The sequence below is a fragment of the Protopterus annectens genome, chromosome 12.part0, assembly GCF_019279795.1.
Source record: "Protopterus annectens isolate FY-2018-M chromosome 12.part0, PAN1.0, whole genome shotgun sequence".
Lineage (NCBI taxonomy): Eukaryota > Metazoa > Chordata > Ceratodontiformes > Protopteridae > Protopterus > Protopterus annectens.
The window spans coordinates 1092032142-1092058347 of record NC_056746.1 but is presented as its reverse complement, the minus strand read 5'-3'; the positions used below and the strand labels follow the sequence as shown (position 1 = coordinate 1092058347).

The following is a 26206-nucleotide window of genomic DNA, read 5'->3' as shown; positions in this document are numbered from 1 at the left end:
AAAGTCACTGTTGCTGAACCCAGCATTCTCTTTATACATGACTCCACTGTAAGACATACAGATGTATCTCTTACCAGGCTGAGCAAGGAAAGAGTTATAGTTGCTTGTCTGGTGCCAGGATCTATCTTATCTCACACACACACACACACACACACACACACACACACACACACACACACACACACACACACACACTCAAGTCTTTGGACGACAAGTACCAGTATGACTGTGTCATAGTGCATGTGGGTGTCAGTAGTTTGAGGTGTATCTCCCTATACTGTATGAACAGAGATGATGGAGCTCTTAGACTTTGTGGCCTTGGCAGGTATGAGCCTAGCACTAAGCAACATTCTACCTTCTGCAAGACTGATGCCACAATATCAGCAAAAAATAATTAACTTCAATAATTTACTTAGTTTTTGGTGTCATTGAAGGGGGTACGATATTTTTCAGCCTCGACAGACCACGTTGCTTCACCAGGGATGGCCTGTATCTGAACCCTCTAGGGTTTTGATTATTGGAAAAGATGTTGTCCACCCTCATAGTGCCTTTTTTAGACAATGCCAAGCTGATAAACCTATCAACATAAAGAAGCAAGCAAGGGAAATATGAAGGTGCTCCTGATCAATGCTCAGAGCCTAAACAAGAAACTCCACTACCTACAAACCCATCTCACCCTGGAGGACACAGATGGCTGTGTAGTGACTGAGACATAAAATGGTGGAGAGCGATCTCAAAATCACAAAGCAGCAGTGAGCTGAGCTTATTGTGAACAGTGTTACCTACAATGAGGTTGAAGATACAGCAAACTTACTGGCAGATAAATTCAGCTCAAACTTTACCTCTCTCTTCATCTGTGTGCCCCACAAGATATACCTGAAATCAGATCACCTCCAGCAATCACACAACACCAAGTCCTAAAACCACTATCAAAACCAAAGCTAGTGCAACAATGGCTGCTGTATCCTTCGATGTGTCTTAAATAGCATGAAACAAAATGTAGCCACCCCCCCCCTTGCTTAACAACACTGTTCAATCTCAGCATCCATATAGGTTTTGTACCAAGCAAATGGAGAACAGCTACAGTCATTCCCCCACATAATGAAGGACCTTCCACAGACCCTAGGTAATTACAGACCCATAAGTCTGACCAACCTCATATGCAAAGTCATGGAAAGACTTATCATGGAACTAATCTATAAGGATATAGGGAAACTCCAAACATCAGACCTGTCTCAATTTGGATTTATCAAGGGCATGTCATGTTTATTGAACCTGGTGGACTTTTCTGAAAAATTCACCACAGCAATGGATGAAGGTAAAATGGAATACACCGCATAAGCTGACCTGGCTAAAGGCTTTGACACAGTGTCCCACTCAGGCATAGAAGAAAAGCTAAGTAAACTGGAAATAAATCCCTCCATCACCCAATGAATCGCCAGCCAGATGACAAATAGGACACAAGAGATCAAAATAAGGAAGAAATATCTCCAGAAAGAGACCAGTCACAAATGGAGCCCCCTTGGGTTCAGTGCTAGGACCTCTTGTGTTTCACATGTATTTCTTATGAATTAAAAGCCAATACCAAAGGTCTCCTTCTGACTAAATTTTTTTGCAGGTGACTGTGAACTGGGAACAGTCATGGACTCCCCAAATGACTTGGCCATCCTACAGGAAGATTTGTCTCAAATAACTGATGTCGCAATCATGGGCTGAAATGAAATACTAAAAAAATGTACTATTGTATCCTTTGAGAAGTCATCTGTTTCTGGGAACTACCACACTGGCAATATGCCCCTAAACATTAACCAAGTTGTGTGGGATTTGGTAACTTATGAAGACAGTGACCTAACTTTTGACCAACATATTTCCACTGTCATAAGAAAGTCCTTCTATATTGCGCAGATTGCATCTAGATTTATAAATGTCATTGTTCCCCTTACTCAACCCTCTTAAGGCCAATCACTGAGTGTAATGCCTCTTTTGGCATGTATATTTCCAGACACATGCAACAGCTGAATGCCCAATGAGAAAGATTCATGCCCTAAACAATATGTACTGCTTGGACCAACTCAAAGCCCTATCACTATATTCAGTATCCTACAGACTGCTAAGAGGTTACCTGTATTTAGAGTAGAAGGCATCTGCCAACTCATTACTGGGTCTACTATATATCAGCATGTCAAATGGCATAAGAAATACTCAGTCTTGGGATTTGGTGGATGAGTATTAGAAAATCTACCCCAGGACTGCCCCCTGTAATACTAATGGACAGAGGCAGCTCCTAAATGCTATGATTCCAGTTATTTTAAGTTGGTTTAATATATAATTATTGACCATGGAATTAATAAGGTCAGTCTAATATCAAATGGAATAGTTTAATTCAAACACCAGAAAGGAAACTGGCTCGAGTTAAAGTGGCCTGCATGAGCAGCTAGCCTACTACTTACCATTGAACCTATGAACATATTCTTCATCGATAAGACAGCAATGGGAATGCTCCCCTCTTTTTTGGGTATTCCTCCTCATGTGCCAAATCAAACTTCCATTTTTGTAACTGAATTTATTTGTGAAGAAGACAAAAGAACACACAATTAGCACAGTATAAACAGACTCAAAATTGTACCATAACCTGTAACAATATGTCCAACAAATAACTGAAAAGCATCATCCATTTAGAAAAAACATTTACATCACTAAAGCTCTAAGGTATAGTGGGAAAGAAATCTGACAGATTCCTGTCATATAAACACATGCACATAAGAAAATATTATGCATCACATTTAAAGCTTTCACATAGTCTTTTCCAGTGTGAGGAAATATTGTCTAGAGAGTCATCTGGCTTAAACAAATATATTACTTTGCTAATACGGTGTTGTAAAAAAATCAGCTGTACTTCTGGGACAATGTACTTTGTTTTCCAATGTTTAACTTGAAAGAGCTTAATTATACTAGCCAGAATCTAGTATACCTCAAGTGTTTCCCAAACTAAACTGTCTTCTTTCTTATACACCCCAAATATCCAAAAATCCCAAAGTCAGAACACCTGCATAATCTAAAACAGTTTTTACTTTATTGGTAGTGAAGTTCCAGTAGACTTGAACCTTAAGACAGTTCCAAAACATATGATGATTATCTGATCTCTGTTGTTCACAACTCCAACATTTACAAGTGGCTACTGTACACATCTTTCATTGCTTACATGGCATATGATGCCATCTAAACATAATGCACAGTTGCTGATCATGGTATTTAGGCCACTTTCTCAACATGCCTATCGACCTCCAAAATTGACCCCATTCCCCTTTTGAAAAAGCTACATTCTCTTGTTGCTTCCTTCTACAGATAACTAGGCATTTACGAGCCTTGGCTCTACTTGCACACAGCTCCTTATAGATCAACTCTGCCTTCTGTCTTGTTGTCCTCCACTTGTTCGATGGTTGGATTTTACCCTTCCTCCCTGGCTGGCATATAAATTTTCTCCATAGATGTATTCAGCTGCCCATATAGAAACCATTCAGTAACAGGTAGACCAGATTCTGCTACTAAAGCCTCAAACCTCTTCCCTTCTTTGTTTACTGGGAATTGGACAATGTGAATCCACTTAGTAATTCCTTCCATATCGAATTTATTCCCTTCACCCTCAGAAATGTGGGTCTGCACTGATCTCTACAATGAATCATCTTCTGACAAACCTATAAGTAAATTTAGCTGGAGGGCTAGTGCGTATCTTTCAAAGCGAGGTATACCCAACACCCTCCCCCTCCAGAAATGGGGAAGATGTGCTAGTGAAGCTGAAAGCATCCTTCCTGTCCTCCCTAAAGTTGTATAATCAGCGAGACTTTAGATCAGTTGAAGGAATGGATATATTTGCAGGAAATACAATATGTGAGGCATTGCCATAATCTGTACTACCCCTATGCTTCCCAGCAAGGACTGAAAAACACTGACTGTCCACAACAGATTTTTTTACCTTAGTCTCCAGTTTATGACAGTTCACTACTATAGGGAGACTCTCAAATGCAGGCCTAGACAAGAAGCTTCAGTAACGTATGACTTACTCGAATACCCATGCTCTCCTAATGTCCTGTCCTTCTTCAGAATTCCAGATTTGGAGGGATTGCAGCATAGGCCTGATGCTGCACTAAAATATTCAAAAATGTTCAGTACTTTGTCCAATACAGCAAAAAAAGTCTGGTTTATAAGACACATTCAACTGCAAACTTAAGAAGTATATTGAGTGAGCCATCAAACTGAGACATTACATCAAGAACTGCTCCAACTCTAACAGCTAATTCTTCATTCTTCCAATAATAGTAAGAAGAGCATTGGAGAGAGTGGGCATCCTTATCTAGTGCCCCTGTTGATGGTTCCTACATTCGATAGTCCCCCAATTATATGTTATTCTAAAGGTGGGACATGTATATAATCTTTTAGCCCAGTTCCACAATGGTGGCCCACATTCCTGCTCCTGGAGGACTTGAAAAAGAAAATGCCATTCTACTGAGTCAAAGGTCTTCCTAATGTTGAAAAGTACTATCCTTACCTTCCAGTCTGTTCCCTGTAACATTTCAAAAAGTGCTCATAAGCCAACAGTTGTCAACTACCTTTTACAGATCCATTCTGCCCTTCCCTAGTTATCTGTGGGAGAACAGCATCCAATCTGGTGGTAAGGACATTTGCAAATATTTTCAAATCGACATTTATGAAATTTGGGAATATTAGGGAAATTGCTGTAAAGTCACTCCAGTTGATGATTCTGTGCTTAATTAATGCAAGAATCACCTGACTGATATCTGCACTCATGAATTGCCTGTCTATATCCTGATTAAACTCTGTCAGTATTTGTGCTAAATTTTCTCCACCCCATTTATAAAACTTGGCCATAAAGCCGTCGATACCTGTGCAGTTGAAGCTTAGACGCTTTAGAAATCTCCTATGTTGCAAACTAATGGTTCAGAGATTCTCTTTCCAATAGGAATAGTTTTAAATGTTTGGGCTGTGACTTTGTCTTGGAAAAATTAACTCATGTACCATTTAAGCTAGCTCATCAGGCTGGTTTGAGGTTCTTAACATGGAAAATAGTTTTGCTGATTACTCTGACTTCTGAAAAAAGAGTATCTGAGTTGCGGGCTCTTTTGGTGGGTCAGTCTTATCTCATTTTCTATAAGAAGTAATCCTTCATTTATACCTAAAGTGGTATCCAAGTTTATTTTGAGGCAAGCTATCCATCTCTGTCTATGCTTTCCAAAACCTAAAAAGGATGACGAAAGGATCCCCCATACTTTGGATGTCCACAGACAACTCAAGATAGTATCTTGACAGAACTAAATCTTTCAGGAGCTCTGATCAGTTCTTTGTTTCCCATGAAGGTAAGCATGTTGCTCATGCATATTTCACACGTCTGATGCTGTTATTAGCATAATAAATCAGACACCTCAACTGAAAAATTGTCAGACCAGAAATGGAACAAGGAATTTGACCCACAGACATCATCACAATGTGCAGCATTAAAAACATTTTCATTGGGTCATCATTTGTGTCCTTGACAGTCTCTGTCAATATATGTCTTTCCTTTGCTTATAGCCTGTGAAGGAAATGTATGTCTGAGCAAAACCTGTGAGGGAAATGTATGTCTGAGCAGCAGTTTTATTTGTGTATGTGCGTTTATCTCAGGCATCCCATCACTATTTCTTAGATGACAGACCCCTGTTGAACTGTGTAAGTAGCTCACCAGATTAATCCCTTGCCTTTCAGAATGCAGGTGGCAATGGCTGTGGATTTACGTCCCACTTTCATTTGTTTGCACCATTAGCCATGACAAATTAAGAAGCCACATGTCCAAGTATATGGTAAAATTCATGCACACATGTAGTGATTAAGGTATACTGCATGAAATTGAATCTGTACTCCTTTTAATATTAAAAGCTGTACATTCTGAAGCAGGTATATTCACCCTAGCATTCTATTAGGTGTTATGCCCATGCACCTCTCCTGCATGATCTACATTAAGAAATACTTTGCATTCTTACTAACCTTTCATCATACTACCTATCTATACCCTTTCAATACTTGCCCTCTCCCCCTTCTTGAGGGAGGGGGCTTGTATCAACTTTTATTTGGTTATGATTTCCATGCATAGTAAATTATGCTTCTAACACTTATACACTGTATATACTGATTGCAATATTTAATTCTATTTTTTTTCTTTTATTATTATATCACAGGTTCCTCCTCATGCTTTATGAGTATCCTATGTCTTCCACTGTCAAATTGCATGTATGTCTGCTTTTAATTACATTTATACTACTGTTTTATTTGATGTTATTTAACTCTCTGCAACTTTTCTCCCTGGGCCTCCACTGAAAATGTGTATTTATTACCCAGTCTTACATCCCAAGAATAAAAATGTCAATAAATATTAATAAATAAAAATTATTTGTAATATCTTTCTGATTTCAGTGCTATCATGTTCTCTTTATAGGTAAGAGTGTTAATGTACATTTGGCCATAATCTTTCTTACAGAGATGAAAGTGTTTACAAAAGTATTGTGTCTATTAAAAAAATAAAATAAAAAAGACACAAAACTTGCAGGATGCTCCCATGCTTCTTGCAGACACTAACAAAAAAATAAATAATTTTGTCTACTGGCACACCACCTAGGTGACCAGATACACAGCACACACACCCTCCCTCCTGCCTGCCCCAAACATTCAGGTCCAGTTTCTGTGCCCTGCCCCTACCCTCTTTTCTCACATTTTAGTAAAATAATAATATTCTTTTTTATTTTAATTTGTAGCAAACTGCTTGCTACCGATGTAGCAAACAGTTCCTATAATTTATATCCTACATGGAACTCAATAACTCAGGTTTTATTAAAAAAAAAAAAAAAAAAAAAACGTTTCTGTTTAAACTGTAGCAAACTGCTTGCTACAAATGTATGTATACATCTGCATGGAGACCTGCAAACTCAAGTTTTAGTTCAGGAAAATTAAGATTTTTTTTACTTTTAAACTGTAGCAAACTTAGCAAGCAGTTTGCTACAGCTTAGACAACACACAGAGCACTACAGCACTCTGGTTTGACTGCAAATACAGTACCACAGTACTGGATTTTGAAAGCCAAAATTGCATTAAAGAGTGATTGATGTGATGGATGGGCCAATTACACCCCCCAACACTTCTTGCCTAGGGCAGGTGCCCCTTTCAGCCCACCCTACCTACGCTTCTGCTGATGGGATCTATCTTGTGGTATTTCAAGAAATCATGACCAAGGAAATTCTTAAATGGGCTCATGAAAATACCAATACTGGAATATTCTTTTACAATGTCCGCTCCCACTCCCACATCCCTCCCTCCTACTTTAACCCTCCTCCACTCCAGACATCTACCCCCTTCCACCATGACTTCATATACCTAATTCTATATAATCCAACCTCCTTTACTCCCACTCTAAACTCAAATCTCTAATACCACCATCTCACCTACTTTCCCTACCCATCTATCTAAAACACAGTTAAACATCCTAATCCCACTATGTGTAACTTACTCCTTAACAACCTTCTACTAGTTCAGCTAACCCTCTTATATCATCTCATTGCACCCAAAGCATCATTATCCTCCCTCCATGAACATCCTACCAACCCTCTCCCAAATAATCAACCTTACTCAAAGAATTTCATCACAATCTCTCCTTCTATCTTAGCCACAAACATACAACTTTCTAAAATAAAAATACCTCCTTTTTACTCCCAATCTTCTAAAAACAAGACAAAGCTTATTAGATACTACCCACTCTCATCAAAGACTAAAAGCTCCCCCACTACAATACCAATAGCAGGTGACATACACCCAAATTCAGGTCCAAACTCAAACCTTACCTCAATCCCAAACACTCCACTCACCCCAGGCCATCAAACTACTCCTCATAAACAAATCTCCTTCTATTCTGTTAATACCTGAAGCATTCTCAACAAAGTTAGCCAATTTCATGCATGAATAGCAAATCATACCCCAGATATCATTACAGTAACAGAAACCTGGCTTAAACCTCACAACCTAGATAATGATATCCTCCTCGCTGGCTATAACATAATACGCCTTGACCGTAAATACAAAAAGGGTGGAGGGGTTGCCATACTATATACTAGCAATCTTACTATTTCTCCCACTACACATCCCATCCCATCTTTCTCCCCAGCAGAAACACTGGCAGTTAACCTTAAACTGAACAACTGTACTACAATCACAATAGTGGCCACCTACATTCCACCAGGAGATAATATTCCACTTCTGGAAAACATTCTCTCCTATCTCTTCCTGAACATCCCAAATGAAACAATCCTCCTTGGTGACATAAATATCAATTGGCTAACCCTACAAAACCCAGGATCCCCACACAATATTAACTTATATGGATTTACTTAGCTAATCACTCAGCCAACACAGTTCAACAACACCCACACTACAAATACCCTCATTGATTGGATACTTGCCTCAGCCCCATCCAAATATCACAATCCCGAAACTCTTCCTGATTCCCTGAGTGACCATTTACCCATAAAGGTGCTAAGATATACAAACCACCTCCCTAAACCACACAGATGTATTACAAGACATGATCTCTCCAATTTTAACCCAGAGATACTAAACATGCTCATATCTAGAGTATGCTGGGATTTCCTCATCCAGCTCTCCCTAGATGAAGCAGTCATTGCTTTCAACTCTACTTTTCTGGATATTGTAAACTCATTAGCCCACCTCGTAAAATTAGTACAAAAGCAAAAATATCTCCTTGGCTAACAAAAAGCACAAGAACTCTCATGAGGTCCATAGACAAGTCCTGGAAAAAATGGCTACAGACAAAAGATCAAAAGGACCTACAAAGATATAAAGAACAAAGATACCTGGCCAAAAGACTAATCAATAAAGACAAAAAAGATTTCTATTATAACCTTCCTTCAACACTAAAATCTGACCCAAAAAATTCTGGAATGCTATCAATCAAATACTTCATCCTGGAAACCCCACATCACCTAACCCCACCCCAGCTAAGACACCAGTAGAAACTGCCAACACCTTCAATACTTACTTTGTAGATTCAATATCCAAACTCTTTAACTCAAACAGCTCTCATAAGATGTATCCCATAAACCCAGATTTCTCTTCTGCAACTACCCCTCCCAAAATCTTCTCCTTTAAGCCCATCTCCACGACATATATCTGAATCCTACTCTCCAAACTAAAACCATGCTCAGTATCTGCAGATAACATCCCATCTTACTTTCTTCAGGCAGCTGTCCACTCCCTAGCCTTTCCCTCATCATCATCATCAACCACCACTCAGTCTCTGAATCCAAAGTACCATCTATCTGGAAACAGTTCTAAACCCTACCCATCCACAAATGTGGCAACTCCACTGAAATCTCTAACTTTAGACCTATTGCCATCCTTTCCCCACTGTCAAACGTTTTTGAAAAATACATACATACTGAAGTCATGGATCATCTCTCTCAAGGAAACCTTCTTACTCCCACACAACATGGTTTTAGACCTAAACCTATTGTAGCTGAACCCAGCTCAAAACTCCTTGGTATCACAATTGATGACCAACTAAAATTCAACCTCCATATAAATAATTGTATCAGGAAAACTCACCTTAAACTAGGTCTACTCTATAGAAATAACAAATTTCTTACTCAGGAAGCAAGAATAGCCCTCACCCATGCCTACCTTCTTCCCTGCTTAACATGCTGCTCACAAATCCTTACTAACCTAAACTCCTCTCTGCTTACTAGACTTGAGATTACATACCACAGAGTAGCTAGATTTGCAACCCAACAATCCTATAGATCACACCACTGCCTCTCCCTCAGAAACTTAAACTGCCCCACCTCCTCCTACTCTCAGCTCTAGACCATACACTCAATTCTTTACCAGCATTCCTTCTGTCCAGCCTTAAACTCAATCATCTCCCATTATGCTCCTGCAAGAAACCGCCAAAGCTCTTCTCAAGATTTCTTAAAAATCTATAAGCCAAAATCTAAATCTGGATGTAACTTATACAGCTACCATCCCTCTATTGAATGGAACAAACTTCCCCTCGAAATTTGAACAAACACGCATCCCAAAACATTTAAACTAACTCTAAAAGAATATTTCAACAGGAAATGGATCTGCCAATGCTCAAACCCTCCTTGAAAACCTCTTTGACCTCTCCAGTCAAAGTGTTCCTCTTTCACTATACTTCATTATACATCCTGTTAGACAAATTACAATAAATGTTTCTCCTGTTAAATCTTTTATGCTAACTACTTCTTTACAAATTGCCATGCTGTAATCTTGTTGTTGTTTTAAATGCTACTTGTATAATATCTGTAATCAATGACCAAATGTTGTTTTATATATGTGTACTTGGAGCTTTTCTCCCTGGGCCTCTGCTGAAAAAGGGCTTCGGCTCAGTCAGACATACCCGGTCAACAAATGTAAAATAAAATAAATAAATAAATAAATGTACAGCAAACTGAATAACTAGAAACTGAAACACAGCAATTATAATGCAACTAGTTGAAAAATATATACATACTGAAGTTATGGATCATCTGTCTCAAGAAAACCTTCTTACTCCCACACAACATGGTTTTAGACAAAAACATAGCACCTATACTGCACTTCTATCCTTTCTAAATACTGTTTTCATGGCCCAGAGATGACAAAAAACTAATCTCCTCTCTCTTTCTTGATCTCTCAAAAGCCTTTGATACTGTCTCTCACACTTTACTATTGAACAAACTGTCTAACCTCAATTTCTCCCCCAAAACAGTGGCATAGTTTGAAAGCTGTCTAAAAGATAGGCTCCAATCTGTAAAAATGGGACATTGCCTTATCTACTCCCCTTCCAATACATATGGGTGTGCCCTCAAGGATCCATTCTAGGGCCACTACTTTTCAACATCTTCACAAACCTGCTCTACACCTCCTGTTCACACTGTTCTATTATTCAATACACTGATGACTCTACATTCATAACTATTGCAAACTCCCACTCAGAACTCTTAACAGCTACCCAGTCATCCTTTAACACAGTAGAAACATGGCTCTCAAACAACCAACTCAACCTCATCCCTAAAAAACAAAGCTCCTTCTCTTCCTCCCTAAAACAGCCAGTCACATAAAGACCTCGTTTACTATCCAGTCACTCAACAAGACCCCTATTGTAGCTGAACCCAGCTCAAAACTTCTTGGTATCACAATTGATGGCCAACTAAAATTCAACCTCCATATAAATAATTGTATCAGGAAAACTCACCTTAAACTAGGTCTACTCTATTGAAATAACAAACTTCTTACTCAGGAAGCAAGAATAGCCCTCACCCATGCCTACCTTCTTCCCTGCTTAACATGCTGCTCACAAATCCTTACTAACCTAAACTCCTTTCTGCTTACTAGACTTGAGATTACATACCACAAAGTAGCTAGATTTGCAACCCAACAATCCTATAGATCGCACCACTGCCTCTCCCTCAGAAACTTAAACTGGCTAGAACTGCCCCACCTCCTCCTACTCTCTCAGCTCCAAACCATACACTCAATTATTTACCAGCATTCCTTCTGTCCAGCCTTAAACTCAATCATCTCCCATTATACTCCTGCAAGAAACCGCCAAAGCTCTTCTCAAGATCTCTTAAAAATCTATAAGCCAAAATCTAAATCCGGATGTAACTTATACAGCTACCATCCCTCTACTGAATGGAACAAACTTCCCCTCGAAATTCGAACAAACATGCATCCCAAAACATTTAAACTAACTCTAAAAGAATATTTCAACAGGAAATGGATCTTCCAATGCTCAAACCCTCCTTGAAAACCTCTTTCACCTCTCCAGTCAAAGTGTTCCTGTTTCACTATACTTGTATTATATCCTGTTAGACAAATTATAATAAATGTTTCTCCTGTTAAATCTTTTATACTAACTACTTCTTTACAAATTGCCATGCTGTAATCTTGTTGTTGTTTTAAATGCTACTTTTATAATATCTGTAATCAATGACCAAATGTTGTTTTATATATATGTACTTGGAGCTTTTCTCCCCGGGCCTCTGCTGAAAAAGGGCTTCGGCTCAGTCAGACATACCCGGTCAACAAATGTAAAATAAAATAAAATAAATAAATAAATGTGTTATTTCAGTTTTCCCTCAATAAACTGGAACACTTCTACCTGAAATGATGGGTACACTGAAAAATTCCTGGACATGGTAAGTCATAATTCTTAAGAACAAATAGTACACCAGCCAGAAACATTGGGAAATTATCTAGCAGCCCCTGCAGTTCCCTTGTCTGGCACCTCCTTCAACTGTAAGCTGAGAACGAAAAAAGAAGTCCTGTCCAAGATAACATCTTTTCCAAGTTGAGGGCCAAAAAAAAAAACTCTTCTTTGCTGATACTGAGGTAAACTACTTGCTATGAAAGTAAAGCGGCTTGCAACAGTTAAAATTACACACACAGAGTACTTCAGTGGTGCTTCAGCCATGACAGCAAATACAACATCAGAATTCATGTTTGAATTTTGAACTGCACTACTGTCCCATCTTACAGCCAGGGTGACCACCCACTTTGTTCTGCCCTAGCTACACCTCTGAACCCAGTCCACTAGGGGTTGGAACATTATAAACCTCATGTTTACCAACATAGGACCGACTTGTACTGCTCCTGTAGTATTCCCATTTCTGTTTTAATCCAACAACAAATCATTGACCTTCTCCTTTAAAAGACTCCCATGGTGAATGCTTTTGAATTTAAGAACTCTAAACAAATTAACATTCTCATACAATGAGCTCTTGAAATTCACTGACAATTATATCATAGCTTCAGCTGATATATAAGCAGCTGAGTTCTACTCCCACCTAAAAAAGTACATTGATCTCACAGTCCCCACTAGAACCAAGTATAATGGGAAATTCAGACACAAACTATATAGGTGGTCTGTCCATATAAATAAGCTCTACAAGAAGATAAAAAACTTCTTAAGTCCTATAACAAATCCAAATATTCCATCACTGAAGACGTCAACAAAAAGATCTACAAAGAGCAAAAACTACCATCAGGAAGACAAAGCAAAACATGAAAGTAAACTAGCATCTAATGTCAAGGGTAATTATAAATCCTTCTTTAATTACATTAGGAAGTTATGAAATTACACCCAACAATGCTCTGATTTAATCCAAAATAGCATCATAACGCTGTGACTGTAAGGATGTAGCAAATACACTGGCAGATAAATGTAGTGCAGACTTCACCCCAGAATTGAAGTTCCACATACCCCCAAGCCCCTTACACCCCCAAGATCAACATGAAACATGCTCTGACTGTGCTCTCTAAAACTGAAATGCCACTTGTCGTGGCCCCAGACAGTGTATCTGGATACCTAATTAATAGCAACAAACGAGCCTTTGCAGAACCCCTCTTGAACTTGTTTAACTTAAGTTTAGCCACAGGGTATGACCTTGAAACATGGAAAACAGCTGTTATGATGTCTCTCTATAATTGGAGCCCTAACACAGACCCTAGAAACTGCTGGTATTGTTAATAAGCTAAAACTGAATATAGACCCTTAAGCAGTAAGGTGAATAGTTAAGGTGGTAGATGTATCCTCAGAAAGCAAGAGTTTAACTGGAGGTGTATCTCAGGGCTTCGTGCCTTCTTTTTGACATTTGCTTTTCTGATTTCCAACCGTAAACTCAGACCTTTGGCTAACTAAATTCACCAATGACTGTTAGCTTGGCTTGTTTGATCACCCCTTGATGTGGAAGTACTACAGTGAGAACTAAACCTTGCAAAGCAATAGTGTACCGAAGAAGACTAAAATTAAATGTAAAAATGTGCAGTACTGTCATTTGGTAAACAACTCTCACCTGCAGTTTAATTTATACCCAGTGCTTCTCTCCAAACTGATACATTAGTCATGGATCACTCCTGCTTTGCCAATATTTCCCTCTCCTGCAGCCATCACATAGCAGTAGGACTCAGGAATTCCTTCTGCCTAGCCCTTCTGATATCTAAAGGCATCTATCAATTTCAAAAGAAGTTAATATCCATCTGTGCACAGATGTGATTAGACTGATTATGAAATACAGTGCTCATCTTGGCATATATCTATCCAGATATGCCATGCATCTTGAAAGGCCTTAGGCATTAACAAAAAAAGATTAAACATCCTAAACTATACATACTCTGTAATTCCTATGATTCTGTGGAAACATTGACTACTTCTGCAATGTCGTTTATGTAGCCTTAGCAGAATAGAGAGATGTGGCTTCTCAGTGGAAAGGTAAACAACAGGAAGTGGTTCCCAGTGATTTAAAACTTCTCAGACTAATATTGATGGTAAGAAATGTTGAAATAACTGCATGAGGTCAAACTGGTCAGTGTAAGATTAATGTTGTTGAAGATAAGATTAACTGTTTGCTTTCTAGTGAGCAGAGTACAGGATCTAAAATATGTTTCACCTTAGGAATATCGTAGTGAACAAAAATTATTAATATTTGTGGCTGGGTTAGTAAGACTGTAAATCATGGAGGAGCCATTTATATGACCCTAAGACCTCCACGGAGTTCAGCAAAGCCTTTAGCATGATACTATGCCTTGTTGAGCAACCTGAGTAACCTTAGAGGTAGCACTGATCTGAATAATTTTTTATTTTATTTATTTTTATTTTTATTTTACATTTGTTGACCGGGCTAGTCTAACTGGATAAATGTCCATTTTCAGTAGAGGCCCGGGGAGAAAAGCTCCAAGCATGAACAATTTATAACAAAGACATGTATAATAACATTACAGAGGTACAATTAACTAAAGACATTATGTTAAAAAATTAAACTAAGTAAACAAGTACACTAAGCACAAGCTGGGTATGGGCAAACAGAGTCAGGTCCTTACATTTATCCTATTACTATGAGAAAAAAGAGAAATCAGTAGATTTGGAGGTATAGGTAAGGGGCGAGGGGAAGGGGTATGAGCAGGAGGGGAAAAGTTTCAGTCTGGGTTAGCACAAGGACAAAGCCACTGAGTTTTAAGATGTTCTTTAATATGCTTTTTGAATAGAGAAGTAGAAGCTAGAGTAAAAAGTTCAGGAGTGAGCTGATTCCAGTTTTTACCTATAGTGTTTGAGAAAAGTGAGTCACCAGCTTTGTTGTAAGATTTAACTGATGAGACCAGGAGTTTGTTAGCAGAACATAGTGTAGCTAGGTTTTTATGGTGTAATCAGATTAGTGAGGATAGGGGTGTTATTGGGGTGGTGTAGGATCTTTTGAGTGATAAGTAACTGTTGACAGAGTATATGGTTCTGCAATTCTAGCCATCCTAGTTGTTTAAGGTTAAGGCAATGGTGAGTTTGAAATGGAGAGGTTGTGATAAATCTAGCTATGCTATTATAACAGGTAGAAAGTTTTGAGATATTATTTTTAGATAGGTTTGTATATATAGCTGAGGCATAGAAAAGGGTAGAAATGAGGTGGGTTTGGGCAATAGTTTTCCTGGCTGTGGGGATAAGGAAGGGTTTAATTCTATAGAGGGTTCCAAGTTTTTTGTTATCAGCCTTTATGGTGGAGTTAATATGGTCATCATAGTTAAGACGGTTATCAATTGTAACACCTAGTAGGCGGGTGGTAGTATCAGGGGTTATGTTTGTAGTATTGTTAGAGGTAATAGAGAAGAATGGAGTGGGTGATTTATGAGATGGAGTAAAAAGCAGTAGTTTTGTTTTTTTGGGATTAAGCAGGAGGCAATGTTGCAAAAACAGTTTTCTACAATTTGGAAAACAGTTTGGGTTAGGGACTGGAGGGAGGCTATGTTCTTGGCAGTACAGATTAAGGTAGAGTCATCTGCATATTGGATGCAGGTGGCTTGAGGTATGTTCATATGGAGGTCGTTGATAAATATGGAAAAAAGAAGGGGACCTAAGATAGAGCCTTGTGGGACTCCAATATTTACTGAAAGTAATGAAGACAGTTTGTTGTCCCAAAGTACTGCTTGCTGTCTGTTTAGAAGATAACAACTAAACCATTGTAATGCTAGTGGATCAAGAGAATGAAACTTTAGTTTATGTAGAAGTAAGTTATGGTTAACCATATCAAAGGCTTTTGACAGGTCTATAAATAACGCAGAGGAAAAGGAGTTAATGTTACGATTTTTATTTATAGAGTCAGTGAAGGATAGAAGGGCAGTTGTTGTGCTGTGGAATGGTCTGAAGCCATGTTGGCAGTTGGCTAGTAGATTATTTTGTAGTAAGTGGTTGAGTAGTTGTTTGTGAATACATTTTTCCATTATCTTGGCTAATGGGGAAAGTAAGGCAATAGGTCTATAGTTAGAAAGCTCTATGGAAGAACCACCTTTATGTAGAGGGATGATGTGGGATACTTTCCATATGGTAGGGATTTTGCCTTCAGAGATAGTTCTGTTAATAAGGATAGATATGGGGTAGTCTATAGCTTTTGCGGCAATTTGTAGGTATTCAGATGGGAGATGGTCGGCAGAAGGGGTGCAAGGTTTCAGTTTTTTTAAGTAGCTTGTAGATAAGAGATGTAGGAACAGGGTGTATATGAAAGGTAGGAGGTGAAGTCTTGGAGGTATTAGGTGGGAAGGCAGTAGGTGGAGGAAGAGAATTGGCTACGGATTGAATGGCTTCTGTAAAGTAGTTATTAAAGGCATCAGGGATCAGGTTGGAATTATTATGGTTGAAACCTAATGGGGCAGGAGTAGTAGAGTGACCTGGCTGAAGAAGTTTGTTTAACCCTGACCAAAATTTATGTGGAGTTTGTTGAGTGGATTGTTGGAGGTGAAGGTAGAAGTCTTTTGATTGTGATAAGAAAGCAATCATCTACATACTTGAGGGAAAGTGCCATTTTGGGGAGGAGAGTCATCTGAAATGTGTAAGTTAATGACATACAGCTTGAACTGAAAATAAATATACACATCTGAACATGATTCACCAGTAAGCAAGAGTGTGGGAGTAATGAAATTTAGAGAAGATGTAAATGAACATTAGATCGAACAGTGTTGTGCACATTGTTGCACAGTGCAAAAGAGAGAAACCAGATGCCAAACAGGAATAAACTCTTCAAGAGAGATGTAAGCCAAAGTCAATAGTGAGTGATCGAGTACATCAGATCAAATAACCAGGAACACATCAGCTGTACGTAAGGCTTTAATCCACAGTATTGCAAACCACAAATACAATACACAGATTGCTGCAGTTGATAAGCGCTTTCACCCAAAAATGAGCTTCATCAGATCAAATCACTGCTACCCATGATTCCCTTATATATACATTATAAAATCATTAATTAACTGCAGCAATCTGTGTATTGTATTTGTGGTTTGCAATACTGTGGATTAAAGCCTTATGTACAGCTGATGTGTTCCTGGTTATTTGATCTGATGTACTCGATCACTCACTATTGACTTTGGCTTACATTTCTTATATATATCCGAGTGATTGGGAGTACTTCTTCTATCTAAAGGCATATTTTGGTACTTTTCTTCAAGAGAGATGTTTCATAAAATGGCTAAGTGAAAAAGAGAGTCAGTAATGATTTTAAATGACGGGAATCTGAAAGGCAGTAAAGTGTTGAGATATATAGTCAAAGGCATTATGCCTCTTGTAACTTTTACAAGTCATTTCATTTATATGTCGTAACTGAATCAATCTTTTGCTTTCCACCCTTTGTCAATAACTCAGTTCTCTGTATTTTGACATTTGTCCTACTGCATAGTTACTTAACTATATTTGTATAAAATACAGTTAATGTAAGAGGCCTTACTACTTTATGTGTAGTTACTATCTTATCTATTTTGACATTGTAAATTTTATTTTAATTGTATTTTGTCCAACACTGTTGATATTGCATAATGTAAAAGATTTTGTTTGTACTGCATGTACTGGAGCTTTTCTCCCCGGGCCTCCACAGAAAAGGAGCCTTTGTGCCCAGCTGCACTTCTCCAGTCAACAAATGTAAAGTAGATAAATAAAAATCTGATAGACAACTTTCTGTCTTTGAATCACTGTTGACATTCTGCATTAGAATCCTACACTGTTCTGGAGGCCTCACCTCATGACATTGCAGACAAGCAGATGTATTTCTATGCAGATAATCAAAATGATGCATTAGGTATCTGACAAACTCACAGGGAAAAAAAGGAGGCATAACTGTTACATTCTAGTGGCTCCGTTCGAAGGGGTCATTCTGTAACACTAGAAAGAGGAATTGTATGGGTAATGTGAGGAATTAATACAGAAGGTGAGAATAGTAGGAACAACTTTTCAGTGGACATGTAGATATGGAGACTTAAAGGAATAAAAGCATTTAGTCTTCTTTTAGGAGCTTATTGCACTGTGGTAATAATGTGACAATCACTAGGAACTTGCAACACATATGTGTATATATATATATATATATATATATATATATATATGTGTGTGTGTGTGTGTGTGTGTGTGTGTGTGTGTGTGTGTGTGTGTGTATATATATATATATCTATATATATATATATATATATATATATATATATATATATATATATATATATATGTATATATCTATCTATATATATATATATATATATATATGTATATATATATATATATATATATATATATATATATATATGTGTGTGTGTGTGCATATATATATATATATATATATATATGTATGTGTGTATATATATATATATATATATATATATATATATAATCTTTCTATATGTGTATATATATATATATATATATATATATATATATATATATATATATATATCTGTATATGTGTATATCTATATCTATATCTATATATATATATATATATATATATATATATATATATATATATATGTATATATGTATATGTATATATATATATATATATATATATATATATATATATATATATATGAAAGACACAACAACAATTGCTGTATAAGCTTACTGGTTCGTGTAAAATTAAAGTGATGCATGTGTGCATTTTGTCAACTATTGAAAAATGACATGTAGATGTAATACATCTATGAGGACTGATGTCATCTGGAGAATTGTGGAGGGAAGTAGGAAATTAAATTATAGTAGTTCATTTCAGATGTGCCAAATATTTAAAACAGAATGTCGTAGTATCTTTTCATCAGTTCTGGTACAGATTAATTGGCATGATTTTGTTTTCAGATGTGTCTCCAGACAACATGAACCACTCATTTTTTATGTCTGCCTTGTCTACACATCCAGACCGCTCACTGTCCCTCTGTTGGGAACAACACTGCAAGTTGCTTCCTGGTGTAGCAGGAATCACTGCCAACACAGTGGCTAAATGGACCATTGATGAAGTAGGGTGTATTCTCATATGTAATGATATAATTGAAGTTTAACTTGGTGCTGTTTTTAATGCTAAATCACAAGGCTTGCTTTGTTGGGTTTCCCAGGTTTCCAGATTTGTTCAGACACTAACAGGCTGTGAGAACCAATCAAAGCTGTTTAAGGACCAGGTAAGAAACAAAAAAACCAAAGAATTTTCTACACAGTTGTTATAGTTACATGCTTTATTTTGGAAAAAGAGAATAAATAATTAAGTTTTCTGTTCTTTACCGATTTGGCTTCAGTCAGCAGGTTTCATCTGATTTTATGACTCCCAAAGACTGCTAAGAACTCCATTAGAACTGCTCTATCTCTCAATTTAAACACCATATTCTCATTCTAAGGCCCTTCACTGATCCAATTAAGTAATCCTACAAATTAGCACTATTAAACCATAAGCACTACTTACTCTTAAACTCTCTACGATTACCCTGTCCTCTATTGGTCCGTCTTAAATTCAGTTTCCCTATATTACTCTAGCATGTCCAAAGGTCAGTCAATGGTTTTCTCTCCAGTCCAGCTGGTGAATCTGGGAATTTTGAGGCAATGTTACAACTGTCTCATGTACACGGACAACACTCTCCTCCTCCAAACAGGTTTGAATATATGTGAGAGATGCAACTATTTAGCCAAACTGGAGGCTGAGCTCTCTCATCTCAAAACTGGTGTAACCAGTCAGAAGGAGAAGGTAACCTCACACAACACAATTCCAGTATCACATAGTCCCACCACATCAGCAAACCAAACACATAAATACACAAAAACATACTCGGAGGCTCTAAATAAAAATCTACCTAAGCAACAGAGACCTCCAAAGCAGACATCCAAGCAAACGCTACTTCAAAACAAAACACGCACAACATGTAATCAACAAAGTCAGTGTGCCAAGCAGCCACAGCCCTTAAGGCTGAATAACACACCTGATACTCTTGTAATAGGTGACTCTATTGTCAGACACACTGACGTCCCGCTCACCAGGCTGAATAAAGAGAAGGTCACGGTGAGCTGCCTGTCGGGTGCTAGGATCCGCCATATAACACAAGCACTCGGGTCACTCCAAAGCAAATACAAATATGACTCAGTCATTGTACATGCTGGTGTGAATGACCTGAGACGTACCTACCTGGACTACAAGAAAAGAGACATAGAGGAGCTCCCTGATCATGTAGCCCAGGCTGGTATGACCCTGACCTTGAGCAGCATCTTACCCTCACCTAGAATGATGCCACAGTACAAAGACAAAATGATCGATTTTAACAATTGGCTAAAATTTTGGTGTCATTCAAAGGGGATCCATTGTCTGTCAGCCTGGGATGACATGCTCGACAAGCCACGTTGTTTCGCTAGGGACGGCTTGCACCTGTCACCACTGGGCTTTCGGATATTGGCAAAGGCTCTTGCCACCCCCATAGTGCCTTTTTAGGCAAGGCTCAAAAGTCAAACCCACCCCCATAGACAGCACAAGGAACAAGAAACTAAGGGTAATGCTGCTAAATGCCAGAAGTCTTAACCTCAAGATGCACACACTCGAAGCTCTCCTCAGTATGGAGAACATCGATATCTGTGCAGTGACAGAAACCTGGTTCAAGGCTCCAGAGAGCACCCCAGCACTACCAGGCTATACCTCATATCATGCTTTTCGGCCCCAAAACCCGGACCGAACCACAAAAGGAGGGGGAGTTTCCATATTTATCAAGGATATCCACACCTCCAGGTTAGTGGCATTGCAGTATTGGAGACCATCCATGTGCAACTAACAGTGGGCAAGACTGCTTTTCAGTTTATAGCATCCTACAGACCACCCTCTCAAAGTCAGGAATCCCACTCGACTTTCCTGAAAACATTGGAGAACATGAAGATCTCTCCAAACACCATTATATTGGGCGACTTCAACTACCCAAACATTGACTGGGAGCACTACTCAAGCCCCAGCACCTTAGCCCAAAGGTTTCTGGAAATTATAAACTCAAATGCTATGGAACAACTAGTCACCACTCCAACAAGAGGGGACAACATACTAGACCTGATCATTACCAACATGGGGACTCTATGCTCCACACCAGAAGTATATCCCTCATTGGTAAGATCAGACCATAAATTAATTTCACTGGATGTCCACATCCCGACCCCACCCCAGCCCAGAAAACCACAGTGAAAAACTTCTCAAAAGCGAACTTCTCACTTCTCAAAACCGAAGTGGAATCCTTCAAGGCCCCAGAGCTAGTGGAAACTACGGCCCAAACTGCAGAATCCTATATAAACGCATTCTACGGACATCTCCAGGAATGCATGGATCATGCTATCCCAAACAAAACCAAGACCCAATCATCCAAAGGCAGGCGCCCAGTCTGGTGGACCCCTGCCATAAATAAACTGTACAACAGAAGGAGGAAGCTACTACATGATAGTGCAAAATCCCTAATAGGGAAGGCATCTCTGATCAGTACTAGCAAAAAATTACGATCCCTCATAAAATCCTCCAAGGCCAGCTTCAAGAGAAAAATTGCACAGGACACCAAAGACAATCATAAGGCTTTTTTCAGTTATGTTAGAAACCTGGGATGCAACTCCCAGACTTGTTCTGAGTTGATTCTAAACTACAAAAAATACACTGAACCCACAGACATCGCCAGTATCCTGGCAGACAGGTTCAGTGCAAACTTCTCCACCCCCCCCCCAAAAGAGCAAGTATCTATCCCAGCAGAGGGCTGCCTCCCAAACATCTCTGATGCTCAGGTGAAGGCTGCCCTCTCCAAAGCAAAAAAACACTGCTTCCATGGGACCAGATGGCGTCCCAGGTTGCGTCCTACATGAACTCCAAGAGGAACTAATCCCTCAAATAAAACAGCTATACAATCTCAGCCTCACTACAGGATATGTGCCCACAGAATGGCGTACAGCAACAGTGGTCCCACTCCACAAAGGTGGAGCCTCTACGGACCCTGGAAACTATCGCCCCATAAGCCTGACTAGCTTAGTCTGTAAGGCTATGGAGAGGATCATCATGGAGCTCATAAACAAAGACATTGGGGACCTACAGACACTAGATCCTACCCAGTTCAGCTTTGTCATGGGCAGATCCTGCCTTTTGAATCTGGTTGACTTCTTCAAAACAGTCACAAAAGCCATAGATGAAGGGAAGGTAGTCCACACAGCCTATCTGGACCTTGCAAAGGCATTTTACACAATACCCCACTCGGGCATCATAGATAAGCTATCCAGCTTAAATATAAACCCCTATGTCACAAGATGGGTCGCAAACTGGCTCAAAGACAGAACCTATAGAGTGAGAGTTGCTGGAGCCATGTCTGACTCAAAACTGGTCACAAGTGGCGTCCCACAGGGTTCTGTCCTGGGACCACACTTGTTCGGTATATACTTTTCCGAGGTACAGGCAAACGTGGGAGGACTATGGCTCACCAAGTTCGCAGACGACTGCAAACTGGGCGCCATAATCAACTCTCCAGGTGACACAAACATCCTTCAAAAAGGTCTCACAGAGACAGATAACTGGTGCCAGCACCATGGTTTAAAGCTAAATGCCAAAAAATGTATAGTCATACCCTTTGGCAAAAACAATGTGCCCACAAATTACCACATAGGCAGAAACCCATTAAGTACAGAGAAAGTTATTAGGGACCTGGGGACCCAAGTTGATAGCAATCTCTCCTTTGAAAACCACATTGCCAAAATGGTTAGAAAGACCTTCTACACAGCCCACCTCATCACGAAGGGTTTCACATCTAGATCAAGAGAGGTAATCGTGCCCCTGTATTCATCCCTCATCAGGCCCATCATAGAATACAATGCCCCTTTTGGGATGTACCTTACCCGACACCTGCAGCAATTAGAAAGACCCCAAAAGTATCTCACCAAGAGGATCAAGGGTCTCAAACAAATGCCATATGCTGCTCGGTTAAAAAAACTCCAGCTCTACTCAGTTGCATACCGCCTACTTCGAGGCAATCTATGCCTGACATACAAAGCTATGTCAAATCCAGAATTAATGGACATGCTCCACCTCAGTAAATCTAAATCCCTTAGAGCCACACGCTCGAGGGACTTGAACCTCAGCACAGAAATAAATAGAACTTGCTGGAGGGACAGGTTCATAACCCAGAGGCTCCCTTCGCTCTGGAATAGAATTCCATTTCATGTAAGGCAGAGCACCTCACTGAATCTCTTCAAGAAGAATCTCGATAGGTGGATGGGGGATCATAGGTTTGTCCCAGGGATTACTTCTGTGACACTATTAGACAGAGGTACAGTAAACTAAACCTTAAAAAGGGCACAGTATACTCAAATCAAGGGGTGGCGTAAGCCATACAGAATCGGGCTAGGCTTATAATTGCCCCAGGGCAGATAGCCTAGTATGAACCTATGAACCTATAATGTAAATATGCTGAGTGTCTTGGAGGCAATGATAGAGAGAGGTAATGTATGACAATATCAGCAGTGTTGCACTTCTAATAGCTTTGACAATGATCCTTTCTCACTCACCAGTGAGAAGATTGCACTCTAATATTCTCCACTGCTTACCATGTGATGGCATAGATTTATTTTCAGTCCTGGACCATCTCTGTAACAATTAAGAAACATTCTAATGCAGTAATATGCAAATTCCTGAGTTGTATAGCAAGAGAGCAGTAATGCCTAGCCACCTGATCATGTCCTAGCATTTAAACATCACCAAAATGGACAAGTAGAATGAGATCATGGCCACTAGTTAACTTACTGGAGCTGGTGTATATCCAGTGGAAAAGCATCACTGTAAGGTATATAATTGCCATTTGACCATAAAGTGGTTTACTATTAAAACTGTGAGCGGAGATGCTCCGCAGATGGAAAACTCGAAACATGGATGTTCGATTTTACATGTTGCTGAACATCTCCATGTTCGAAAGTTCATATCAGCAAATGCAGAGTGCATAAGCTGATATGAACTCGAAGTACTGTACAGAGATCGCAGTACAGTGCAGTTTGGGAAATTCATCCCTTTCCTCACTGTAGTGCGATCTCAGAGTTGGAATATATAGTTAGCAGGGGGTGTGTGGCACGCAATGTGAGGTGTAGGAGTTTAGTTTACCTGCGCTCCCATACAGACATCACATGATGTGTTCAACTATAATGTTGAATCTGCTGAATTCATTCACCTGATTCGACATTGTGCTTTGTCGAATGTTTTTGTTTTCGTAATTATGTTTCGGTGTTCTGAGCGGAAATTATTTTGTCACGCGACATTTTGATAGTAAATCCATGAAACCATCATACACTTACCCTGTATTCTTACTATTTCTCAAAGCAAACAACATATGCCATCTGTTCAAATGTAAATGAGCAGTGTAGCTAATGTGTTGTATCTTGGCCAGCCTATCGATTCCTCATTCTTCCTCTTTAGTTTTGTACTTCTCTCCCATTTATTCCTTTCTGTTGCTAGTCTTTTTCAATTATTGCAATGGCCATATGACCATGTTTGACTGGCTTCATGGGTCCCAGGTGGCTGGCCATGGGAAGCTGGATGCAACAGTCACTGACCAGTTTTCTTCTCTCTGATAGTAGCCCACCATATTCTGGGGCAATTCTGTGCAGTGGTATAGGCCAGAACATAGTTCTCTCTGTGCTGTTCAAAATGTAATTATTCCATTTTTTTAGATCAGAAAGTCTTTGGCTATGCTAATCATACATTTTCCTAATAGAAAAGAGTTTTTAACGTTTTTATTAGTTTTTTCCCATCGTCTAGGTAAGATCCTTACTAGCCAGCCCCCTGTAGATAAGTTAGTCATGGCAGAATGTTTATCTTTGTCATTTAATTTCTTTTCATAAAAAATGATGATAATTGGCCAGTTTATGCAAGTCTGTTGCACTCTACACTTTTCATTGTCTGTAATATGTTCATTATATTGATCACTGCTACAGTAGCTTTAACTATATAGGCTATGTCATGCCAGGGATATAACAGCCAGCTTCCAAAGTATCAGGGCATCTTCCATGTCCCTAAAATGTCAATGTGTTTGAGCTGAGCTGACTAAAAAGGCAGGTTTCAGAGCCAAACCCTTCAGAGCTTTCCTATCATTGATGAGAGCACTCCTGTATGGGCTTTTGAGGATCAATAATCAACTCATGCTGTTCCTTTGCTGGGCAGATATGTTCCCTTTTGGGGCAAAAAAAAGCATCCACATTAAAAATAAAATTGTGTTATTGTACTTTCCTGTTTAGGAAAGTTATTTTTAAGATAGAAGTTTGTGTCGGACTGTCACAAGACTTAACTGCACTTTTAAATGGGAGCACACTTTTTTCCTGTCAGTTTAAAAGTTGTTTAAAGTAATTGTAAACCATTTTTTTCTGGAGACATTATGTTTATTTTACCTTTGTGGGTAGGCAAAGTGTTTTAAAGTGCTTTTGACTGTATTGTATGAAAAAAATGACTTTTAAAGACGTTAAAATATTATCTGGTTTTGCCGTTTTATTTTCCCGGAAAGAGGAACTATTATAGGCTTGTCCATGGAAGGAACTACCTGTCCCACAATCAGTCATTCTTCCAGACACAAAAAGAAAAGTTAAACAAACAGCTTTTGCCATCACACCTGACTAGGAGTTTCCCCTCAGCTTCAGGTGGGTGTCTCTGCTATGGCCATAGTTTGTTACTTAGACCACTCATCTTTTACCCTGGATCCCCATGGTGTACCTACAGCCATTATAGACAGACTGCTGTGGTCCCCGCAATGGGCAAGGGACAGCCACTCAGCCTTGGGAAAGGAAACAGGGAAGACTTCCCTGTTTATTAAGAATGCAGTGCCCAACCTCCGGGAGGAG

At 39.0% G+C, this 26206-nt stretch overlaps 1 protein-coding gene across 1 annotated transcript in view; it reads left to right on the top strand.

Moving 5' to 3' along the window:
- The window catches only part of L3MBTL1 (L3MBTL histone methyl-lysine binding protein 1), a 2277156-nt gene that overhangs the window by 2187983 nt on the left and 62967 nt on the right, over window positions 1-26206 (top strand). Inside the window, exons 20-21 of the mRNA XM_044090108.1 lie at window positions 19208-19365; window positions 19462-19524. Of these exons, the coding sequence (XP_043946043.1) occupies window positions 19208-19365; window positions 19462-19524 (221 nt within the window). The remainder of the gene's footprint in view (window positions 1-19207; window positions 19366-19461; window positions 19525-26206) is intronic.